Genomic DNA, 23,666 nt, shown 5'->3' on the forward strand with positions numbered 1-23,666 from the left:
CCAGCCTGGACGACTGAGCGGAGCAGAACACTGTCTCCAAAAAAAAAAAAAAGGGGGGGGGAGCTTTTTTTTAGATCATCAGCTATTGTTAGTGTTAGTGTATGTTATGTGTGGCTCAAGACAACTTTGCTTCTTTTAATATAGCCAGGGAAGCGAAAAGATTGGATATCCCTGCTTTATACCAAGAAAGATGACACCCCACATTTGCAATGCCTAAAAACACTACCAGCCATCTGAAAAACACGAGACTTCTAACTTCTGTTCTTTTTTGTAGCAATGGAATCCCATGGTGATATCTGAGGGATGTGGTTACCTTTTGGAGGAGGTTGACGGTTTCTAAGGATGATTCTTTCTGAGTGAAATATTGTGTCATTGACCTTTTCATTATTTCAACTATTATTATTCCAGGTTATCAATTCTCCACCTGATCATTTTCATCCTGGGACTGACTTTTGTGGAATTCCTTGGATAGTTATCATTATTGTGTTTCTGGGAATTTCTACACTTGCTATTTTCCTCTGGAAAACTAGCTTTTGTGTGAGTATACTAACTTTCTGTAGAGGTATACTTGTAATCACAAATAAGAAGAAATTATTTAAAACAATTCACGTTTCTGGACTTCAGTATGAATATGTGGTTTTACCCAAAAAATCAGGGAAATGATTTATTAGCATAAGAATTATGAAAATATCTGCCATTTACATTATGAAAATTAAATAGGTTGGTGTTTGTTTAATAAAATGTCAACAGAGCTTTTGGTCAAAAATAACTTTTTTTAACCTTAGTGTTATTTATCAGAAATGGAGTATGAGGTTTCATCACTTAAATAGGAAATTCTTTCTAAACTCTTCTGCTCTATAGTTCTACCATATGGGTGGAAGGAAAGCTTCCAGTCTCCTCTCTGAAGATTCACTGCAGAAATGAGCTGACAACAGACAGCTTAACAGGAGAAGAAAAACATAGAACAGGCATAAACATGGGAACCAGCTGAAAAATGAGACTGCTAGAAGGGCTGGATGGTTGATGCTTAAAGAGCACCCTCTTCTGAGGGAAGAGGGAGATAGATGGAGATGTAGGCTATTTAGAGGGGCAGCAAATGATTTTTAGGGGAAATGGAAGAGCTCAAGGAACAAACAATTGGCCTGAGACAAAGTTCCTCTGAGGTCATAGGGATGAGGTGACAAACTGCCAGAAGGTGAAGGGCAGAACTGCACTGCATCTCATGATGCAGAGAAAGCCCCAGAGAATCTCTTAGAACTCCCCTCCAGAGAATCAATGAAAAGTGTGTCTGGGCAGGGTAATTTTGAATGACATCATTCAAAGTGCATGTTCCCAGTTGCAACTGGAGAGAGATCAGTATGTCAAAAGTCTGTACTTGGTAAGAATTTGGCTGCTAAGTTGTGCCATAATTTGTCTTTTGAGCCTTTTTTCCATTGGGTAAGTTGAGCTCTACATTTTCTCTTGCCATTCATGGCAGTAAAAATGTGGTTGTCTGGGGGCTGAACCTCCTTCTGAACAATGATCCAAGATAAAAGTACTAATACCACAATGCTTTTTTATATTCAAGGGAAGAGGAAGTATGTTTCAGTTTTACCACCTAGATAATTACACGTCATTTGGCACTGCCTTTCAAGATATGTAGAAAACAGAAAATATATGAGTTATGAAGATATCGAGGAACATTTAACATTCTCTATGCCACTTAATCCTGAAGAGAGAATTTTTGGTATAAATTGGGGGAAGATTTTTTTTTTTTTTCCCAGCCCCGAGACGAGTCTCCCTGTGTTGCCCAGGCTGGAGTATAATGGTGTGATCTTGGCTCACTGCAACCTCCACCTCCTGGCTTCAAGTGATTCCCCTGCCTCAGCCTCTCAAGTAGCTGGGATTACAGGTGCCCACCACCATGCCCAGCTAATTTTTGTATTTTTAGTAGAGTCGGGGTTTTACCATGTTGGCCAGGCTGGTCTCAAAACCCGACCTCAAATGATCCGCCCGCCTCAGCCTCCCAAAGTGCTGGGATTACAAGCGTCAGCCACCACGTGAGCCGGGGGAAGTTTTTAAATTTACCACTTTTTTAAAATTCCATTTAGGAAAGTTCAGTTGAGCTGTTGGACTTGGAAAACTTCACACCTTCTCATCTTTGTCCTTATCATCTAGTCATCTATACCACTACCTCCTAAGCAGGGACATCATGGGTGCCATGAAGCATTCATGCATGATGGCATTTCCTTGCTTCTCATTTCTTCATGTGTTTGACATTCCTCCTAGCTCCAAACTGGGCCAGCTACCTTTCCTATGAAATCTAGCAGTAGCTGTGAGATAGATGTGGTTGCTCTTTCATCTTTTTAGATTACCCATGCTTCTCTCGAAATCCTAGTACATGTTTTGTTTTTTATCCTATGTGCAGAAATCAGAAAAGAACAAATTCTGCAAAGAATTTGAAAGATATTATTTCAGGCCAGGTGTGGTGGCTCATGCCTGTAATCCCAGCACTTTGGGAGGCTGAGGCAGGTGGATCACTTGAGGTCAGGAGTTCAAGACCAGATGGGCCAACATGGTGAAACCCCATCTCTACTAAAAAGACAAAAATTAGCCAGGCATGGTAGCGGGCACCCGTAATCCCAGCTACTTGGGAGGCTGAGGCACAAGAACCGCTTGAATCTGGGAGGTGGAGCTTGCCGTGAGCCAAGGTAGCGCCACTGCACTTCAGCGTGGGTGAGAGTGACACTCCGTCTCAAAAAAAAAAAAAGTTATTTCGATGACTACCTCAGGAGATTCATAGGTATCTGACCCACATCTGAGATGGGATTTGCATTGCATTTTAGCTATGATGAGAACAAATATTTAATATCTTAGAAGATTAAAAGCATACTGTGATAATATGGAAATCTTGGTGGGAATTCAGTCATTAGTGAGAATGTTTTGCGTTAGGTTCAAACCAGCCTCAATGAAGCTGATGTGAGGGAAGGGAAAGTGGACTCTGAGTAGAGCAGGGATAGAAGGAAGATGCTCCAGTGCAGATCAGGAAGGAGCAGGGGGTGAAATGTTACAAATTCTAGAACTCGGAGAGCTGAAGGTAATTACTTCCTTTTCAAGTTGTGAAACATGTTAACCTGTGGTAAAATACTTATAACATGATAATTACCATCTAACCGTGTTGAAGTGTACAGTTCAGTTGTGTGAAGTATATGCATGTCTTTTTTTTTTTTTTTTTTTTTGAGACGGAGTCTCACTCTGTCACCAGGCTGGAGTGCAGTGGTGTGATCTTGGCTCACTGCAACCTCTGCCTCCTGGGTTCAAGCAGTTCTCCTGCCTCAGCCTCCCGAGTAGCTGGGACTACAGGCATGCGCCACCATGCTCAGCTAATTTTTGCATTTTTAGTAGAGACGGGGTTTCACCATGTTGGCCAGGATGGTCACCATCTCTTGACCTTGTGATTCACCTGCCTCGGCCTCCCAAAGTGCTGGGATTACAGGCATGAGCTACTGCACCTGGCCAACTTTTTTTTTTTTTTTTTTTTTTTTTTTGAGACAGAGTTTCAATCTTGTTGCCCAGGTTGGAGTGCAATGGCACAATCTCAGCTCACTACAACATTTTCCTCCTGGGTTCAAGTGATTCTCCTGCCTCAGCCTCCCGACTAGTTGGGATTACAGGCATGCACCACCTCTTGGTGATCTCGGCTCACTGCAACCTCCGCCTCCCGGCTTCAAATGGTTCTCTGCCTCAGCCTCCCGAGTAGCTCGGATTACAGGCGCCCGCTGCCATGCCTGGCTAATTTTTGTATTTTTAGTAGAGACGGGGTTTCACCATCTTGGCCAGGCTGGTCTTGAACTCCTGACCCCGTGATCCACCCGCCTCGGCCTCCCAAAGTGCTGGGATTATAGGCATGAGCCAGCGTGCCCAGCCATCATTCTTAAATTATTATTTCCTAGGTGTCTTTCCTCAAGACAGTCTTAAAGTCACAAAATGTACACGACGGATCCACGGATGTACAGCGGAAAGCCTGGAGGTCCAATAGCCGTAGCCAGGAAGGTATGGCTCTGTTAGAGTCCCCATAGTGTGGAAATGAGTTTGCCCTGGAAAGGGAAAGAACAGCTTCTTGCCCTCAGGTTTCTCACCTTCTCCTCTCCTCACTCTCATCAATGGCCGAGGTCCATTTGTATGCACACAAAGAAAAGGGTTTCTTCCTTTCCAGGAATTAAAATTGGCCTGGAAGACCTCTTTACTTCACAGAGACATATGGAAGACAATGTTCGAGCTAAAGTCCATAAGGTGACAAGGAAGGTCAACAGTCATTACAAAATCAATGGACATAGGAAGACTGCCAAAAAAAAGTAAGATGTGCCTTGACACAAATACTGTTGTATGAACCATGTGCCAATCAAAGTAGACAACTGTAAAGTCCTTGAGAATATTTTCTACAATATTTGTGGCAAATTCAGTGGGTTCAAAATTGAGTTTGTCCTTTCTGCTTGATTAGTTTAATCTGTATAATTCCTTTCCCTTCCTACATTCTTGTTTGTAATTTTTTCGGGGGAAGAGGAGGTGCTAGTACTGGCATTGGTTTTCCTTTCTTTTTTTTTTTTTTTTTTTTCCTGAGACGGAGCTTTGCTCTTGTTGCCCAGGCTGTAGTGCAATGGCACAATCTCAGCTCACTGCCTTTTGGGTTCAAGCAATTCTCCTGCCTCAGCCTCCCAAGTAGCTGGGATTACAGGAGCCCACCACCACACCCAGCTAATTTTTGTATTTTTACTAGAGATGAGGTTTCGCCATGTTGTTCAGGCTGGTCTCGAACTTCTGACCTCAGGTGATCCACCTGCCTCAGCCTCCCAAAGTGCTGGGATTAGAGGTGTGAGCCACCACACCCAGCCTTTTTTTTTTTTTTAATTTTGAGATAGAGTCTCGCTCTGTTGCCCAGGCTGGAGTTCTATGGTGCAATCTTGGCTCACTGCAACCTCTGCCTCTCAGGTTGAAGCAATTCTGCCTCAGCCTCCCAAGTAGCTTGGATTACAGGTGTGTGCCACCACACTCAGCCAATTTTTTTTTTGTTTTTGAGACAGAGTCTCACTCTGTCACCAGGCTAGAGTGCAGTGGGGTGATCTTGGCTCACTGCAACCCCTGCCTCCCAGGTTCAAGCGATTCTTATCCCTCAGCCTCTTGAGTAGCTGGGACTACAGGCATAGGCCACCATGCCCGGATAATTTTTGTATTTTTAGTAGAGGTGGGGTTTCACCATATTGGCCAGGCTGGTCTAGAACTCCTGACGTCATGATCCACACACCTTGGCCTCCCAATGTGCTGGGATTACAGGCGTGAGCCACTGTGCCCAGCCCAATTTTTGTATTTTTAGTAGAGACAGGGGTTCACCATGTTGGCCAGGCTAGTCTTGAACTCCGGACCTCAGGTGATCCGCCTGCCTCAGCCTCCCAGCGTGAGCCACCACACCCAGCCTGGATTGTTGAATTCAATGCTTGGGTCACCTCCAGATTCATTTTCACAGTCTTTCATGTTTTGTTCATATTACATTGTATTTTCCTGCCATATGACTGATCTTTTTTTTGTTAAATGTGAGATACTTGTTAAAAAATATTTAGCAATGAATTGAGGCCTAGTAGCATGTTATCTTGCTGCAGAAGAGATGGGAGTCTACTTCTGGGGGATGGTCAGGGGTCCTCCATACAGGCTGCAATTGAGGTCGTCAGTGCAGGCTCAGTCCCTACAAAGGCCAGGTATTTCCTATCCACCTCTGTTCTGATGTGTGACTCTTCTGGGTCTCAACCAGAGCCAGTGGACTTCAGTACGGGTCGCTTTCATTGGCAGACCCTCAATCCACTTGTTTTTCATCTAATCGCATGTATGTGTGCAAAAGCTGCTCTGCTTCTTTGCATCTCAGTAGTCCCTTCTGGAATTCAGCAATGAAACTCAGGGAAATGGCTTCCAAATGCGAGGATGTCTTTCGTCCTGGGTTTCCTTCTTCTCCATCTTGACCTCATGTCTGTTTACTGCCATGTTAGCAATTTGATGTATTCAATCATGGGTTTTATATTCTGTTTGGTGTCCCCCATTGTTCTCATCGGAGATTGGAAGTTTCAGATGCACTTATGCCAACTCAAGATTAGAATGCTTCCTTAGCTTCCCTCCAGAGTCAGGTTTTGTGTTTGTAGTTCCCAAGTGCACAGCAGGAGTAGTGAGGTCCTCACTGGCTTCTCATTTGCATTAATCTGTGAGCTCATTTAGTGTGGGGACAGGACCCTGCTCCCATTGCATTCTCAGCACCTCACCACACACTCCTTGTTTGAGGCCACTCCAGACAGCATGTGCTGAAGGATGCCCTGTGGTCAGAAACAAGTTCATTAACTTTCTCTTTGAAGTGTTTTTGTCCCTGCTTCCTAGCGTTCTGGGAATTTTACACATCCTTCCTATAAAACCAAGTATCAGGTGAGGTCCTTAGGATCAGGACCATGAATCAAGTGGTGTGAGGGCAACACAGCAAACTTAACTTTTTAGGCCATTTCCTTTTTCTGCCCTCACTCTCTGTGAACTGAACCTTGTTAAAATCAGTCAACACCAGGGTGGATGGTTTGCAGTTGTCATCTATTTTCAGGACATAACACCCTGACTTAGGAGCCATTCCGATCATTTCTAGTTCAATAGATGCACCCAGCATTCAGACTGCCTTTTCTCTCAACCAGGATCTTTAAAGTCGATGACAAGAGTTCCAGTCCTGAATCATGGCAAAGTGCAGTAGTGAACTGCAGGGTTAATGACACCATATTCTGGAAGGATCTCTCTATGGCTGATGGTCTCAGTTCCAGCATCAGCCTCTGACTGAGAATCAGGTCTCCCACAGGAGGAGTCAGATGAGGAGCAATCCTCTGCTTCTGATGGAGTTAGTTGTGATGAGTTGGTGAGGTCTGGTTTTTCACACTGAACTAAAATGAGCTTTCGCTGTGTCAAGCACAAGACTGACCCCAGAGACACACATAGTGCACCTCATAGAAGCTTTTAATAGTCTTTATTTACTAAAGAATAGGACTAACTATAGAACTATGAAGATGAGCTGGAAATGACAGGTGACTTGCCAGCAGGCCAGAGTGTGATTTTTCTTTGTCCCTCAATGGGAGGTGTCAATTCTCCCTTTGGTTGTGAGAATCAGTTGGTTCATTTATGGGAAGGTTGCAGGGGGGATCTTTGAATCACAGCCTTCGGATGCCAGAAGGGCAGAGGGAATCCCACATGGGCTGGTGGATCTTGTGTGTGCATTTCCCTCCCTTCTAATCTCAGGAAACAAAACATGAAAGAATGTGAGCAAGCAGAAAATGAGAGGCAGCTATCAGAGGCAGAGGAGAATGGGAAATTGGATATGAAAGAAATACATACCTACCTTGAGTTCAGAAACTGAACCCCACCCTCTTGGGAAACCCCCCCTCGGGAAACCCCCATTGGAGTGTTGTTTTTAACCTTTGTACAATGTTTAGACCCAGTAAATGCAGAAATAGAAACAAATGGTCAGAAGACATATCCAGAGAGAGAGAGTTGACAAAACAGAAAACAAAGTACCTTAAGATTTACCAGTGACCAAAAGATGTGAAGTAGCAAAACGTCTCCTGACCCCATTGCCAGCTAGACTGTGTGGAAACTCAGTTACCAGCCATTCTAGGGGTGGAGTGAGTTGTTGTCATCCTTAGGAAAGTGTGTTGTTGTAGGATCAACCACATCCTTCAAAAGGACTATGCCTGTTTATAAGCCCAGCTGTTTCTGCCCTGTGAAACATGGCAAGGATATTAATACAAAGAGAATAGAGCTTTATGATAAAAGATGCTCAATGAAGGATGAATTAGGGATATACTGAGAATGGGGAAGGAAATTGTCAACTCAGAAGTCAGCAGGCAGTAAGCAAAAGAGGAGGAATCAATACAGCAACAGTTTGGATCAGACTGTACTGTTTTTGTTTTTGTTTTTGTTATTTTTTCTGAGGTGGAGTCTCGCTCTGTCACCCAGCCTGGAGTGCAATGACGTGATCTTGGCTCACTGTAACCTCCGCCTCCCAGGTTCAAGTGATTCCCCTGCCTCAGCCTCCTGAGTAGCTGGGATTACAGGTGCCTGCCACCACACCCGGCTAATTTTTTGTATTTTTAGTAGAGATGGGGTTTCACCGTATTAGCCACGATGTTCTCAATCTCCTGACCTCGTGATCCACCCGCCTCGGCCTCCCAGAGTGCTCGGATTACAGGCATCAGCCACCGCGACCGGCTCAGACTGTACTCTTATAGCCATCTGAAATACGTTTTCTAGGTATAGATAGATTGTGTAAGGGTACAGTTGTGAGGATAACAGAAAATGGCAGATTATTTAAAATCATCCTGAAAGTGGTGCTTTATCTGATGAAAGTGATTGTAATCCATAGGAAACTGTTTCAACGCATGCAAGAGTGGCGGCGGCGGGCAGAGGACTACTACAGATGCAAAGTAAGGAGCTTCCTCCCCGCAGTTGCACGATAGTTCAGTGCTGATGCAGATGATGCCACGGCCCTTAGACTCTCTCAATATTCAATTTCTCATGTGTTGGCTTTTTCAGATCACCCCTTCTGCAAGAAAGCCTCTTGCCAACTCAGTAAGTTTGTTTGTTTTCCTTGCTTTTGGACATAGTCTGCCAGGTCAGGACATGGATGTATTTTTCTCCCCACAGCTCTGTGCTCAAGCCTTGCAAAGGGGGATGGCAGAGAGGAAGGCTGCCTACAAGCAGCACAGGTAGGTCATTGTGATGGACATTTTAAAGGATGTTTTTGTTTTGAGATAAAGCTTTGAGCATCTAGTAAAGAACTTGGTGTTTTAATTCTTCAAGTCAATTCTTTCTCTGTCTTCTAGGTGTCAAATGAGGCAAAAGCAGAGAGTGCCAGAGAGACACATGAGTCAGGAGCCAGTCCAGGGACGACTGGGCCTAGAGAACCCTTTCTGGAGGGGTAGGAGCTTGCTGTGAGGCAGCTGCTTAATTTCTGCTGCACAATCCACACACCTTGCTTCTCCTTTTGGGGATGAGGTCTCGGGTGGGGTGATTGTTATGTTTCCTGGAAACAATTCCAAGCACTTATAAAGAGAACAGTTGTCTCGCTGGGTGGCAGGACCCTATTTTTCTCAGGTGCCCGAGCTGAATGGCTCTTGGCTAGTCCCCTGTGAATGGTGGAGCTCAGGCCGCTCCACTGACTGTGGACGTTGCCCCACCCTGATGTCTTGGTTACTTTTAACTGAGGAGATGAACCTAGAAGGCAGATGGGCCAGCTCCCATTTCCATCTTGACTCAGTGTGAAGGATTTATTTTTCTTTCCCTTGAGAAAACAACAATAGCACTTTAGAATGGGAGCCACATGTGCTGATGAGAGCAGAGATTTTCTGGCCGTGTCTTCATGGATCAATATTGTAGCTTGAGATCTGCTTTAAGAAAAGAAGCATTTATTTACACTTTTTGGAACATCCTTCATTCTTTTTGTTTAAGTTGTTTATTGTCAACTATATAACTCCATTAGTAAGTTAAATTTCTATGTAATCCTACTCCTCTAACATTTGAAGTGTAACCCTAAAACTTTCCAGTTAATTTCTGTAGCTCTTACCTTTTCTCATGACTGTTCATCTCTTTATGTCCATTTCTGTTCATAAGTATTGATAATACCTGGCCAGGTATGAAAGTTAGATTAACTATGAATCCACAGAATTTTAAATGTCCCTATGGCTTGAAGAAGAGGAGCAGTGCTGTTCCTGTCCAGGGTTTATTGATATTCTTCCAACCATGGCTGTTCCTATTTTAATTTTGAGTCTGTGCTCACATGATGAGTGATTTCCTCTGATATGTACTGATTTAGAGCTCATTTCCAGCTGGTTAGAGCCCGACCTGTTCACAGCCTGTTGAGAGTTAAGAATACCCCTGGACCAGGGCTCTGTGGTATCTTCCTCAAGGATGAGGCTCCAGAGGGCTCCAGAGTCCTCTGAGGCATGTGGTCAATAAACCCTGTGCCTCTGGTAAGGGACCTGTGTGGCAGAGAGTGAGATGGCAGCGGAGGGTGTGGAGGGTTTCTTATTCTGCACAGAACATGCAAGCCAGATTTAGCCCCATTCCCTTCTCTGGCCCTTAGCAGATTCAGGACCTCATTTGGTTCCCATGAGGAACAGCAACGGCGTCCCAGCTGAAAACACAGAGAAGACAAAGGTAAATGCTGGGGACGTTTTCACTCTTCTTATATCAGGACACTTTGGTCTTTTCCAACAATGCCCTCTCCTGGCCTGGCCTCTGCTCTGTGGGTTCTGTGGTGTCTTTTCTGTCTCGACTTCTTGAGAAGCAAAATCTCCATGAGCTTTCAGGCTTCTCCATTCCCAGCTGATCATCGTTGGTGGCACCTCCAGAATCCATAAAAGCTCAGGGACCGAGGGCTGAAGGGCTTTTACTGTTCTGTTTCCAGAAATAACACGAGGAGGCACCACTGACCTCCAGTACTGTAGGTCTCATGGCGCGGTGAACTCTGACTGATCCACCTTACCCAAGATGTTGTGGGGTCTCATTTCCGAAATATGTGGGATTTTCTTTTGCTGTGATTTTGTTTGCATTCTGCTATAATGTAGGTGATTAACGTTTGAAATATCTGCTGTATTCCCAGAAGTGAAAATAGTGAAAACGCATTAATCTAACATTAATTTGTGCTTTGTGCAATTTTGAATGCTCTTTGACAAGGCCAATTCCATAGTTCATCACAGTCCCATCCCTGTTGGTAACCGTGTTGTGCAAAAACACCTTCATACCCACCCAATGGGGCCCCTGATCTAATATTCTAAGTGCCAGAGGTTCCATATTTCTAATAGCAAATAGGCCCTGACTGTAAATTAGTGAAGAGTGAATGTAACTTATTACCTACAGGGACAATTCCAAATGAAGGCCTTAAATGATGCTCAGCTAAGCTGGTTCTTCTGTGGCCTCTGTACCTTGAAAAGCTGCCGAGTCCTATGATTACACATGATGGGACTTGTACACTTGAAGTGAAACACAGTTTTCAAACTTGCTTTGTTTAGAATTCTCACCTCATTTTTCCATGGACAAAAGTATTCTTTATGTCCTAGTGCACTTACAATTTGGTATTACCTGGGAGTGAAAAGAAATATTACAGCCATGTCTAACTGACTTCTTGAGGTAAGATTGTTCTGTCAGAAATCCCTCTCCCAGTTCCCCTGAAGCTCTTCAGGAATCCACATCTCTCCAGAGCTCTTTGTTCTCATGGGTGGCACCTCCAGAGTGAAGAAGATCCTTTGTCAAGAAGGGAAACAGAGGGGAAATGAGAGGGTCCCGCAGGCAGAGCTGGAATCTACTTCCACTCTGCCTCTTGCAAGCTGTGTGACCCTGGGCACAATTTCTCTTTCCTCTGGAAACCTCTGTTTTCTTAGACTTGGAGCAGGGTGGTCACACTGACCTTGCAGAGTTCTGAGAATCAGAGACAGAACATAAAAGGCCTGGAAAACATTCTCCAAAAAGAAGCTGCAACATGTGTGGACAATGGGCTTTTCATGCCTCTCTTACTCTCTGTTGACCTGGTGCAAGAAACATGCTCTGGTGATGGCTGTGAGGGAGGAATGAGGATAGACATAGACACTCCTGTGTCTCAAACATGCTTCTTTATTACTCTGTTATGACTCTGTCTTCCCTGGGGCAGGACCCCAGTCTGCCTACATTTGCAAACAGACACAGTGGCATGTGGAGACAACAGTGTGTCCCAATGACTTTTCTTTACTCCCCAGCTGTGGGCAGTACTCAGTGGAAGGGTGATATTATGACACTGATACTGCTATTTTGAAACCTGGAGGGTGGAAAGGTGCAAAAATCTATCACCAGCAACAGAAGGTGCAGCCTGTGTTGGTGGCGGTAATTTTGTCCATCACATGAATATGTGTGAAAACATTTCCTCCTTTGGCCCTACAGGTCAGGATGGCGGCAGTGGAGCACCATCATTCCTCAGGATTGCCCTACTGGCCCTACCTCCCAGCTGAAACTTTAAGAAAAAGGATGGGCCACAAGCTACCTCCTCCTTTTCAGTGTGATCTGAGAGGTCAACCACGTCCATCAGTTAAAGGGTGTCTGAGACCGCTGACTCTTTCTCGACTACAGTGTCCACTAGGACCTCAACCACATTCTACAACTGATGATTTTCTGAAAAGAGAGACACCTCAAGATGAGTGTGCCCTGGGACCTGAACCACTTCCTCGAGCTGATGATTTTCCGAGACTCAAGACACCTCCCGAGGGTCTTTTCATACCAATTTCCCCTTCTCCAGTTGATGATTCTCTGAGCCTGAAGACACCTCCCGAGTGTCTTCTGGTACCCCTTCCACCTTCTCCAGTTGATGATTTTCTGAGACCACAAACACCTCCCATCCAGTGTCACCTGAGACCTGTACCATTTCATCGAGCTGATGATATCAGGAGACTCAAGAAACCTCCTGACTGTTTTTTCGCACCCCTTCCACCTTCTCCAGTTGATGATTCTCTGAACCTGAAGACACCTCCCGAGTGTCTTCTGGTACCCCTTCCACCTTCTCCAGTTGAAGATTTTCTCACACCACAGGCACCTCCCATCGAGCGTCGTCGCCTGGGACCTGTAGCATTTCCTCGAGCTGATGATTTTAAGAGACCCAAGGAACCTCCCGAGTGTTTTTTCGCACCCCTTCCACCTTCTCCAGTTGATGATTCTCTGAGCCTGAAGACACCTCCCGAGTGTCTTCTGGTACCCCTTCCACCTTCTCCAGTTGAAGATTTTCTCACACCACAGGCACCTCCCATCGAGCGTCGTCGCCTGGGACCTGTAGCATTTCCTCGAGCTGATGATTTTAAGAGACCCAAGGAACCTCCCGAGTGTTTTTTCGCACCCCTTCCACCTTCTCCAGTTGATGATTCTCTGAGCCTGAAGACACCTCCCGAGTGTCTTCTGGTACCCCTTCCACCTTCTCCAGTTGATGATTTTCTCACACCACAGGCACCTCCCATCAAGCGTCGTCGCCTGGGACCTGTAGCATTTCCTCGAGCTGATGATTTTAGGAGACCCAAGGAACCTCCTGAGTGTTTTTTCACACCCCTTCCACCTTCTCCAGTTGATGATTCTCTGAGCCTGAAGACACCTCCCGAGTGTCTTCTGGTACCCCTTCCACCTCCAGTTGATGATTTTCTCACACCAGAGGCACCTCCCATCAAGCGTCGTCGCCTGGGACCTGTAGCATTTCCTCGAGCTGATGATTTTAGGAGACCCAAGGAACCTCCTGAGTGTTTTTTCACACCCCTTCCACCTTCTCCAGTTGATGATTCTCTGAGCCTGAAGACACCTCCCGAGTGTCTTCTGGTACCCCTTCCACCTCCAGTTGATGATTTTCTCACACCAGAGGCACCTCCCATCAAGCGTCGTCGCCTGGGACCTGTAGCATTTCCTCGAGCTGATGATTTTAGGAGACCCAAGGAACCTCCTGAGTGTTTTTTCACACCCCTTCCACCTTCTCCAGTTGATGATTCTCTGAGCCTGAAGACATCTCCTGAGTGTCTTCTGGTACCCCTTCCACCTCCAGTTGATGATTTTCTCACACCAGAGGCACCTCCCATCAAGCGTCGTCGCCTGGGACCTATAGCATTTCCTTGAGCTGATGATTTTAGGAGACCCAAGGAACCTCCCGACTGTTTTTTCACACCCCTTCCACCTTCTCCAGTTGATGATTCTCTGAGCCTCAAGACACCTCCCGAGTTTCTTCTGGTACCTGTTCCACCTCCAGTTGATGATTTTCTGAGACCACAAACACCTCCCATCCAGTGTCACCTGAGACCTGTACCATTTCATCGAGCTGATGATATCAGGAGACTCAAGAAAACTCCTGACTGTTTTGACTGTTTTTTGTTTTGTTTTGTTTTGTGTTTTTTTGTTTTTTGTTTTTTGTTTTATTCTGTGGCAGGAAGGGGCCTGGTGTGTTGTTGATTCAATTTATTGATCATTTTTACAACAATAAATTCATTTAAGTATTGATTGTGCACCTATCATATGATACGCATTTTTTCATCACTCCCCCACTCCCAGAACCCTAAGCTTTTCTCACTGTTAGAACTGCTAGTTTATTTGTATTTCAGTCACGTTGACTATAAACTCCTTGAGTGTAGGTGCTTAGATTTTTTTCACTGCTTAGCCCCCAATGCCTGTATAGAGTAAGCTCTTTTTTTTTTTCCTCTCTCTTTTTGTACCAAATGCCCAATGGCCAATTTATTCTGTTTCAATAACAACTAGGCATCATTTTCAAAGGGCCATATACTGACAACAGACTGCCCAGAAATTATCTCCCTATGTAGGAAAACTACAGAAGACAAGTTCTTAGATTTTTAATGCCCAATACAGTAGCCATTAATGACAGGTGACTACTGAGCCTTGAAATGCGATAGTCCAAATTGAGATGTGCTATAAGCTTAAATTACACACCACGTTCCAAAGCCATAAGGCCAAAAACTGTAAAATAGTCTAGTAATTTTATATTTATTATATATTGAAATGATATTTGGTATTTTAGATATATTGAGTTAAATAAAAGTTAAATTCACCTGTTGGGTTTTTTACTTTTAAAATGTGAATTCCAGAAAAAAATTTTTTTTTATGAAGTATTTATTGATGATTCCTGGGTGTTTCTCGGAGAGGGGGATATGGCAGGGTCATAGGATAATAGTGGAGAGAAGGTCAGGAGATAAACACATGAACAAAGGTCTCTGGTTTTCCTAGGCAGAGGTCCCTGCGGCCTTCTGCAGTGTTTGTGCCCCGGGGTACTTGAGATTAGGGAGTGGTGATGACTCTTAAAGAGCATGCTGCCTTCAAGTATCTGTTTAACAAAGCACATCTTGCACTGCCCTTAATCCATTTAACCCTGAGTTGACACAGCACATGTTTCAGAGAGCAGGGGGCTGGGGGAAAGGCCATAGATCAACAGCATCCCAAGGCAGAAGAATTTCTCCCAGTCAGAACAAAATGGAGTCTCCTATGCCCACCTCTTTCTACGCAGACACAGCAACAATCTGATCTCTCCTTCCTTTCCGCACACTTCCCCCCCTTCTTTTCAACAAAACCACCATTGACCTCATGGCCCGCTCCCGATGGTCGCTGTCTCTTCGGAGCTGTTGGGTACACCTCCCAGACAGGGTGGCCGGGCAGAGGCTCTCCTCACCTCCCAGACAGGGTGGCTGGGCAGAGGGGCTCCTCACTTCCCAGACGGGGAGGCCGGGCAGAGGCGCTCCTCACATCCCAGACGATGGGTGGCTGGGTAGAGGCGCTCCTCACATCCCAGACGGGGCGGCCGGGCAGAGGCGCTCCTCACATCCCAGACGATGGGTGGCCGGGTAGAGGCACTCCTCACATCCCAGACGGGGAGGCCGGGCAGAGGCGCTCCTCACATCCCAGACAATGGGTGGCCGAGTAGAGGCGCTCCTCACCTCCCAGACGGGGCAGCCAGGCAGAGGCGCTCCTCACTTCCCAGACGGGGCAGCCGGGCAGAGGTGCTCCTCACTTCCCAGACGGGGCGGCCGGGCAGAGACGCTCCTCACTTCCCAGACGGGGCGGCCAGGCAGAGGCGCTCCTCACTTCCTCCCAGACGGGGTGGCAGCCAGGCAGAGGCGCTCCTCACCTCCCAGACGGGGTGGCTGGGCAGAGACGCTCCTCACTTCCCAGACGGGGCGGCCAGGCAGAGGCCCTCCTCACTTCCTCCCAGACGGGGTGGCAGCCAGGCAGAGGCGCTCCTCACCTCCCAGACAGGGCTGCCGGGCAGAGGCGCTCCTCACTTCCCAGACGGGGTGGCTGGGCAGAGGCGCTCCTCACCTCCCAGACGATGGGCAGCCAGGCAGAGGCGCTCCTCACTTCCCAGACGGGGCGGCCGGGCAGAGGCACTCCTCACTTCCTCCCAGATGGGATGGCAGCCAGGCAGAGGCGTTCCTCACTTCCCAGATGGGGCGGCCGGGCAGAGACGCTCCTCACCTCCCAGATGGGGTGGCCAGGCAGAGGCGCTCCTCACTTCCTCCCAGACGGGGTGGCAGCCAGGCAGAGGTGCTCCTCACCTCCCAGATGGGGCGGCCGGGCAGAGACGCTCCTCACCTCCCAGATGGGGTGGTCGGGCAGAGGCGCTCCTCACTTCCTCCCAGACGGGGTGGCAGCCAGGCAGAGGCGCTCCTCACCTCCCAGATGGGGCGGCCGGGCAGAGGTGCTCCTCACTTCCTCCCAGATGAGGTGGTGGCCAGGCAGAGGCGCTCCTCACCTCCCAGACGGGGCGGCTGGGCAGAGGTGCTCCTCACTTCCCAGACAGGGTGGCTGGGCAGAGGCGCTCCTCACATCCCAGACGATGGGCAGCCACGCAGAGACGCTCCTCACTTCCTATACGGGATGGCGGCTGGGCAGAGGCGCTCCTCACTTCCCAGACGGGGCGGCCAGGCAGAGGGGCTCCTCACATCCCAGACGATGGGCGGCCAGGCAGAGACGCTCCTCACTTCCTAGACTGGGTGGTGGCGGGGCAGAGGCTGTAATCTTAGCACTTTAGGAGGCCAAGGCAGGCGGCTGGGAGGTGGAGGTTGTAGCGAGCTGAGATCATGCCACTGCACTCCAGCCTGAGCAACATTGAGCACTGAGTGAGCGAGACTCCGTCTGCAATCCCAGCACCTTGAGACAGAGTCTTGCTCTGTTGCCCTGGCTAGAGTGCAGTGGTGCAATCTCAGCTCACTGCAACCTCTGCCTCCCAGGTTCAGGTGACTCTCTTGCCTCAGCCTCCTGAGTAGCTGGGATTACAAGTGCCTGCCACCACGCCCAACTAATTTTTTTGTATTTTTAGTAGAGACTGGGTTTCACCATCTTGGCCAGGCTGGTCTCAAACTCCTGACCTCAAGATTCACTCGCCTTGGCCTCCCAAAGTGTTGGGATTACAGGCGTGAGCCACCGTGCCCAGCCTGTGGCTGTCTTTCTGTAAGGACATCAGTCATGTCAGACCAGGGCCCACCCTACCCCAGTATGACCTCATCTTAATTTAAGTATACATTTGCAACAATCCTGTTTCCTAATGAAGTCAGTTCTGAGGTACCGAGAGTTAAGATTTCAACATCTCTTTCTTGCACGGGGAGGGGAGACTGATTTAGCCCCTACCAATAAGAGAAAAAATATTATAGCACAGTCTGGATGTAGTGATTTCTTTCTGCAGTCCACACACACACACACACACACACACACACAGAGCTGATGCAAGCACATGCTGTGTCAATGCAAAGGAAAAAGACAGATGTCTCCCTACGCCTTTCTAAGCTTTTATATATTATACCTCACATTGTCAGCTCTAAAATCCTGTATCTAATACATTTATCTATCTAATAGATTTTTTAGATCTAATACATTTATTTGGTAATAAATAAATAATAAATTTACCAACTGTCTTGGTGAAAAGGAGTTCATGCTGGATGATGGATGAGGCCTTGAATAATGGCCTTCCCGGCCACTATGGCCACTCTCCACTCAAGGATCTATTGTACAAGCATTGGGGTGGCTGGGGGCAGAGATGACTGACATCTACCAGCCAGTCAGCCGGTTCCTCCGTCTACCTGCTTAGTGAGTGTCCTGTCTATGCCAAATCTTCTCTAGTGGCAATGATGTGAGACACAAAGATCTGCACATTTTGCGGCCACTTCCAACAATTCATCTACATGCTTCTTCCCAGACCACTTTGTCTCTGATCATCTAAACTCGCCCCTTCTAAACCCCAGACCAAGACCAGCCAAGTTATTTGCCACTACATGGAAGTCCATATATACCCTTACCTCATACCACTTCTGGCATACAAAGTGGACAAACAAGCGTACTGCTCACAGCTCTACCCTCTAGGAGGGTTTCTCCTCATCACTGTCCTTCAGGGCCACCACTGAGTTGAGTGGTAGTGTTGACAGCTATCCACTCTCAGGCAGCATTGATTATCCAAACCAATCCATCCACGAACCAGGAATAAGCTGTGTTGTTCCTCCTTCATCAGTGAATCACAGAGTTCCCTCACTCCTGCCCCCATATTTATAGATGTGAGCTGAGAGACATGTCAGGACAGCAGAGGTAGGTGACATGGAGCTCTGGGCCACCCTATACCTTCTGGACTTGCTCAGATCTGGTCCTGAATATACCATTTCCATCATACCTTATCACCTTGTTGGATCTGACAATGTCCAGCTCGTAACAGTAAACTCATATCATATAATCACTGGATGTACCACTTTCAGGTGCTTGATCTCTCTTGACCCCTTATCACATCAGAAGCTGTTTTTTTGAGTGGTGAGTAATTAAACAATAAATAGTCTCTTGAATGCAGTAGACATGCCTTTCTCCAGAACCTTACCCATTCTGTACCGCAAATCTATTAGGGTTTGTCCAAGATTTCCTATACCATCCTTTTCTACCACGGATACCCCGAGCACTGTTGGATCTGTTGAATTATATGGCCTCAACAGCAGAGTATGTTGTCCTGAAGCCTAGAATTTCTGCAGTTTTCTTCTGCTTTGGGTTCCACTCAAAACTAGTAGACTTTTAATGACCCAAGAAATGAGTCAAAGAAATAATCTCAAGCACAATATTGGCTGCCTCCTAAAATTCAAAGTGGCCCACCAAAAAATATACCTTTTCATAGGGGTAATTGTTTACCTTAGGATGCTGCAAACCATGGGACTCCTAAAATCTTCACCAATATGGCAGGACTTTGATACTGTAAATGATTTATGTTTTACCTTCATGTGTTTTACTATGACATCCAGAGTACCGGCCACTTTCTGTTCACCAAGTCCAATTAGCATAATGTCAACAACATAGTATACCAGCATGATATGTCAAGGTGACAGAGAGAAAGAGAATACATATAGCCTTGGGGAAAGACCGTGAATGTGTACTCATATCCTTTCTTAATGAGACAGAACTGATCTTGACCATCCTTGCTGAGGAGGTTCGAAGATGACTTGTTTGCCAGATGGATAGCCACAACCCAGGAACCAAAGGCTGTGCTGCTCTGTTCCAGTAAAGATACCACATCCAGTTCGGTAGCTACATACAATTGGGACTGCAACTTAGATAACGTTCCGGTAGTCTGCTGTTATTCATGAAAATCCACTTGTTTTTTGCAGAGACCATGTAGACGGACTGAATGGGGATATGATGAGGATGACCACCCCTGCATTTGCTAAGTTCTTGAGCGTGGCATCGATCTCAGCCATTCCACTGGAATAGGGTATTGCTTTGATTTGCTGTCTTAGGTGGGAATGGGCACTTTCTGGGTTTCCATTTGTTTCTTCCTTCCTGGTTCTTATTTCACAGGTCAGGAAGCAAAACGTGAGGGCTCTACCAGCTGCTCAGTCTATCCTTTCCAATTAAGCACACTGGAACTGAGGAAGCAACGACAGGGTGAGCCCTAACACCCTCGTCATCACTGCTGAGCCTGCCTTGACAAGAACTCCATTTATCACCTGCCTCCATGATTTCCCATGCTAACTAGCTGTCATCATGGCATTCCAGGTTCTGCTGATGTCATTGTCAGGTTAGACCCTGTAGACCCTGAAAACTCTGTGTATTTCCATTTTCTTAGGGTAAAGTTACACAGGTCCCTCTGGGGGAAGGTTTGTGGCACTGCAGGGTTCTTTTTCAAGGCGGCCCAGCCTCCCCTTCAATCACTAGGCCAGGGGCCCGAGAACTGACTCAAATCTGGGAGCTAGGTGAGGGATTATCATTTTTCTTTTTCGCAGCAGACATCAGATTTCAGCTTACCTTCTCTTTAATATTTTTTCTGGTTACACAAGTCAAGAAATATTCACAGTGGGTACTCATCTATCTTTCCTCTAGAAATACCCTATGTGTACAGCACGCTGGCTGGCACCTTGGCCTTGCTGCCATATGGTAGTCATATTCACTTTGATGGCCAAATGCTGCGCCTTGGCCTCTGCTACTCCAAAATATCTTCATCTTCAGTAATATTAGAGAGGTCAGTTCTGTGGCAGCATTTCCTACTGTGAACCATAGACCATGGAAGACAATCACTAGTGAGATTCCCAACAATGCTGGTGGCCCCTCACCAGTGAGTTTCTTGTTTTTGTACAAAGGGCATGTCCTCTTGGCCTCATAGGGAACAAGATCAGGGTCTCTGGTCTTGCATAATAAATCCTCCCTGGACTGTCTGACTCCTTCCTCAATACCATGCCATGGCAAATATGGCATCTTTCCCTCATTGACTATAGGCTGTCATCTTATCCAAGCTTCAAGAAACCTCTGACCAGCATTATTAGGATAGGCACAATTGTCCTTTTGAGGACAGCGAATTATAGGATAGAGTCAGTAGACCTTCCCTAGTCACTCTTATGTATAATATCCACACCTCCTGACCCAACACTCTCAAGATCCACTCCCATATGTGTTTCTCTGACTTCTCCTGGTAAGAATTAGGCCCTTCAACTCCTGATGAGTAAACCAGTCATCAAATACTTGGTGAAGAGCTTCCATCAACTGTCTTTGCAATGGGACTTCATGTCCTTCTCTGGGGTTTTGCAGATAATGGACCTTAACTAGTGGCCTGGAGGCAATGAGGGGATGTAAGGATGCATCTTGTGAAGGACAAAAGTCATCTTATGAGTAGTCCCCTCAGGTGAGGACTTCCTGTGGTACCCAGGTAATGGAAAACCACAAATCTGACTGGAGGTCTTGACATCCTTTATAGCAGTAGACCAAATGTTAGCTACATCTACCAACACTTCCAAAAGTTTTTATGGAACAAACAGACAAATACCAAATGCCAAGTAACCAAGTTAAAACACCTCACTTCCTTTAGGCGGTGCTGTCGGAAGCATGGTTCAATTCTCACTTTCAAGTTTGAGGTAACTCTAGACCCACACCCTGTCCTCCAAAACTGTAGAAAAAATACTGCGAAAGATGTCTTCTTCATGTTCCTCAAGGTAGTTATTCTCACTCAGAGAGTGGCAAGTACTTGGAATCTTCCTGATTTTTTTTCTCCTCCAGAGTTTTAGTGATGAAAGATGTTGGGAGAACACAGAATGCTAAGCCCCACAAATCTTGCTAGAGAGATCTCCTAGAGAAATCAGAATCTTTCAAGATTGTTTTAGAGAAATATGCTATCACTCTGACTCCATTCTAAAAATTCCCCTGTGACCCAGCTGGCCTGACAAACTAAATCATGATACTCTGCAAAACATACCCTTTCACACATGAATGCCCACGGCAATGTTTCCTAACCATTCATGAGTCATAAAACCTATGGCAGAAACCATTCTACATGTTCACCAAAACATTTCATTTTCCCTCTGGACACCAGGAAAACTATTTTTTTTTTTTTTTTTTTTTTACTTTTTCTAATCTAAGTCAGGCTATGTAAGGAGTTCTGCCCAATAAAATGTGGGCAAAATTGATGTCCTACAGAATTATCGTCCACACTCTATGTCTGTTATCATTAGCTGTCAGGATGCAGAGTATCAAAAAAGGACTTTAACTTATTTATTTATTTTTCGAGACAAAGTATCACTTTGTCACCCAGGCTGGAATGCTGTAGCATGATCACAGCTCACTGCAACCTTGACCTCCCAGGTTCAAGCTATCCTCCCACCTCAGCCTCCCAAGTAGCTGACACTACAGTCACATGCCACCACTCCCGGCTAATGTTTGTATTTTTTGTAAAGAGGAGGTTTCACCATGTTGCCTAAGCTGGCCTTGAACTCCTGGGCTCAAGTGATCTGCCTGTCTTGGTCTCCCAAAGTGCTGGATTACAGGCATGAGCCACCATGCCCAGCCCAAATGAAGAACTTGGAGTCCATGGTGAAAGGCAGAACCTCCCCAACTCAACTGAGTTGGTCATGAGTGAAAAGTACATCTTTAAGCCACACCTTTCAAATGGGTCAGCAAATTTGATAAATTTGGCAAATTTCAGCTATTCCCACCCACTACGTATACCTCTCTTACAATTTATAGTGTCTTCTCATGTCCTTTGCTCCTATCAAACCTATCCTAACCAGCACCTATATTAAACATTTATTTCTACATTATGTAGTCTTCAGAGTTCTAGGGCGGTGTGTTCAAATGATGGGAATATTACACACCTGCACTGTCCAGCCACTAGCCACATCGAACTACTGAGTACTTGAAATGTGGCTAGTGTGGCCCAAGAACTGAATTTTAAATTGTACTTAATTTTAATTAATTCAAACTTAAATAGCCACATGTGGCTAGTGGCTACCACATGAAAGCATGCAGCTCTAGATGGGCATGAGCCTAGACAGGCAGAATAACTAGATTCTAAAGTAAGTTGGTAACTAGGGAATTAGCACTTACTATGGGAATTTAAAAGATGTGTTAAAATATATACTGGTGGGAAAGAACTTTAAGAAAAAGTGGTGGTTCTTAATGGTTTAAGAACCTTAATGGTCAAACATTTCTAAGAATGCTTGTCCCTGGGTAATATTTCTAACTGGTCAAGTCACAATTATTACGGAATGGATCTCCCCAGTATCGTTTCCCTATAGCTTCTATGTGCAGCATATTTATGCCCTGAGTGTATAATGTCTGGCCATAATGACACGAAAGGTTGGATTCTAGGGGTGGAATACATCAAGTCACTAGGATGTCACCAAGCCCACTGTGTGGGTTAAATGCTACAGACAGAGGGTTGTGCCACCCACTCCCCACCTTCCCTACCTCCCATCCTACCCAAAGCTTCAGCCAAAAGGAAGAAAATGCCTCCCACATGGCCATAGGCTGAAGTGCTGCCCCTCGGTGGCCAGAAGTCACTCAACATGCAGGCAAAGACGATGTTAACAATACAAAGAATCAGAAAAAGACTGAATTCCTTAGATCAATCTGTTTGGCTTCAAAAGCTAGAATCTCAAAAGTCTATCCCCTGCTGATTTTATTTTTCTTTCAACTTTTCAATGCCATTGCTCCTGCCTGAACAAAAGACAAGAAAGTCCAGTCTTATCCCAGAATAGACAGAAGAGCACAGAACAGACAGAGCTATACACCACTGCAGGACTAGAGATTATTCCTCATGCTGGGCAGGGTAGGGTAGAAAGAAGAGAATCCATCAAAGCAAGAGGTGGCTAATTCCCTCAACAAAACTAAATTAACAATATTAGCTCAAGTGAGGGAGCTGAATCTTCTCACAGTGTTAAACAGTTTGTTCTGTTTTATATATTAAAGACCCAAGTGTAGTTTATTGTTTTTATGGAGTTAAGTGAATTCACATGTTAAATTTAAAAGGTCAGGGGAGACAGGAGATTTTGTTTGTTTCTAGTATTATTTGGCAGAGTATAAAAGTCCCTGGACCTAGAATTGGAAGGCTTGCACTCAAATCCACACCCTTCCTGGTACCAGCCAAGTGCCCCTGGGCAATCACTCAACCCATCTCCTTCACTGGTGGTTGTGGCAGCCCTTCTCAAGCAGAGTTGAGAGACCTTAGCTCCCTAACCCAGTGGTTCTCCAACTAGTGAGTGCTCAGAATCACCTGAAGGGTTGGTTAAAACAGCACTAGGACCAATCCCAAGTAGTCCTGGAATACAGCCTGAGAATTTGCCTTTCCAGCAAGTCCCCAGCCTGGTTGAATGCCATTCCCAGCCCACCCACCCCTGGCT

At 46.0% G+C, this 23,666-nt stretch overlaps 1 protein-coding gene across 1 annotated transcript; it reads left to right on the forward strand.

The window, feature by feature from the left end:
• The first annotated feature begins 414 nt into the window (after window positions 1-414).
• LOC134759922 (nuclear pore complex-interacting protein family member B4-like) lies at window positions 415-14,600 on the forward strand. The gene is made up of 9 exons (XM_063715079.1): window positions 415-537; window positions 3,933-4,032; window positions 4,196-4,334; window positions 8,408-8,468; window positions 8,578-8,613; window positions 8,689-8,750; window positions 8,868-8,962; window positions 10,127-10,200; window positions 11,956-14,600. The coding sequence occupies exons 3-9, from the start codon at window positions 4,240-4,242 to the stop codon at window positions 13,654-13,656; spliced, it is 2,124 nt and encodes a 707-aa protein (XP_063571149.1). The 5' UTR covers window positions 415-537; window positions 3,933-4,032; window positions 4,196-4,239; the 3' UTR covers window positions 13,657-14,600.
• Window positions 14,601-23,666: the final 9,066 nt, after the last annotated feature.

This window comes from Pongo abelii, chromosome 14 (genome assembly GCF_028885655.2).
Source record: "Pongo abelii isolate AG06213 chromosome 14, NHGRI_mPonAbe1-v2.0_pri, whole genome shotgun sequence".
Taxonomy (NCBI): Eukaryota; Metazoa; Chordata; class Mammalia; order Primates; family Hominidae; genus Pongo; species Pongo abelii.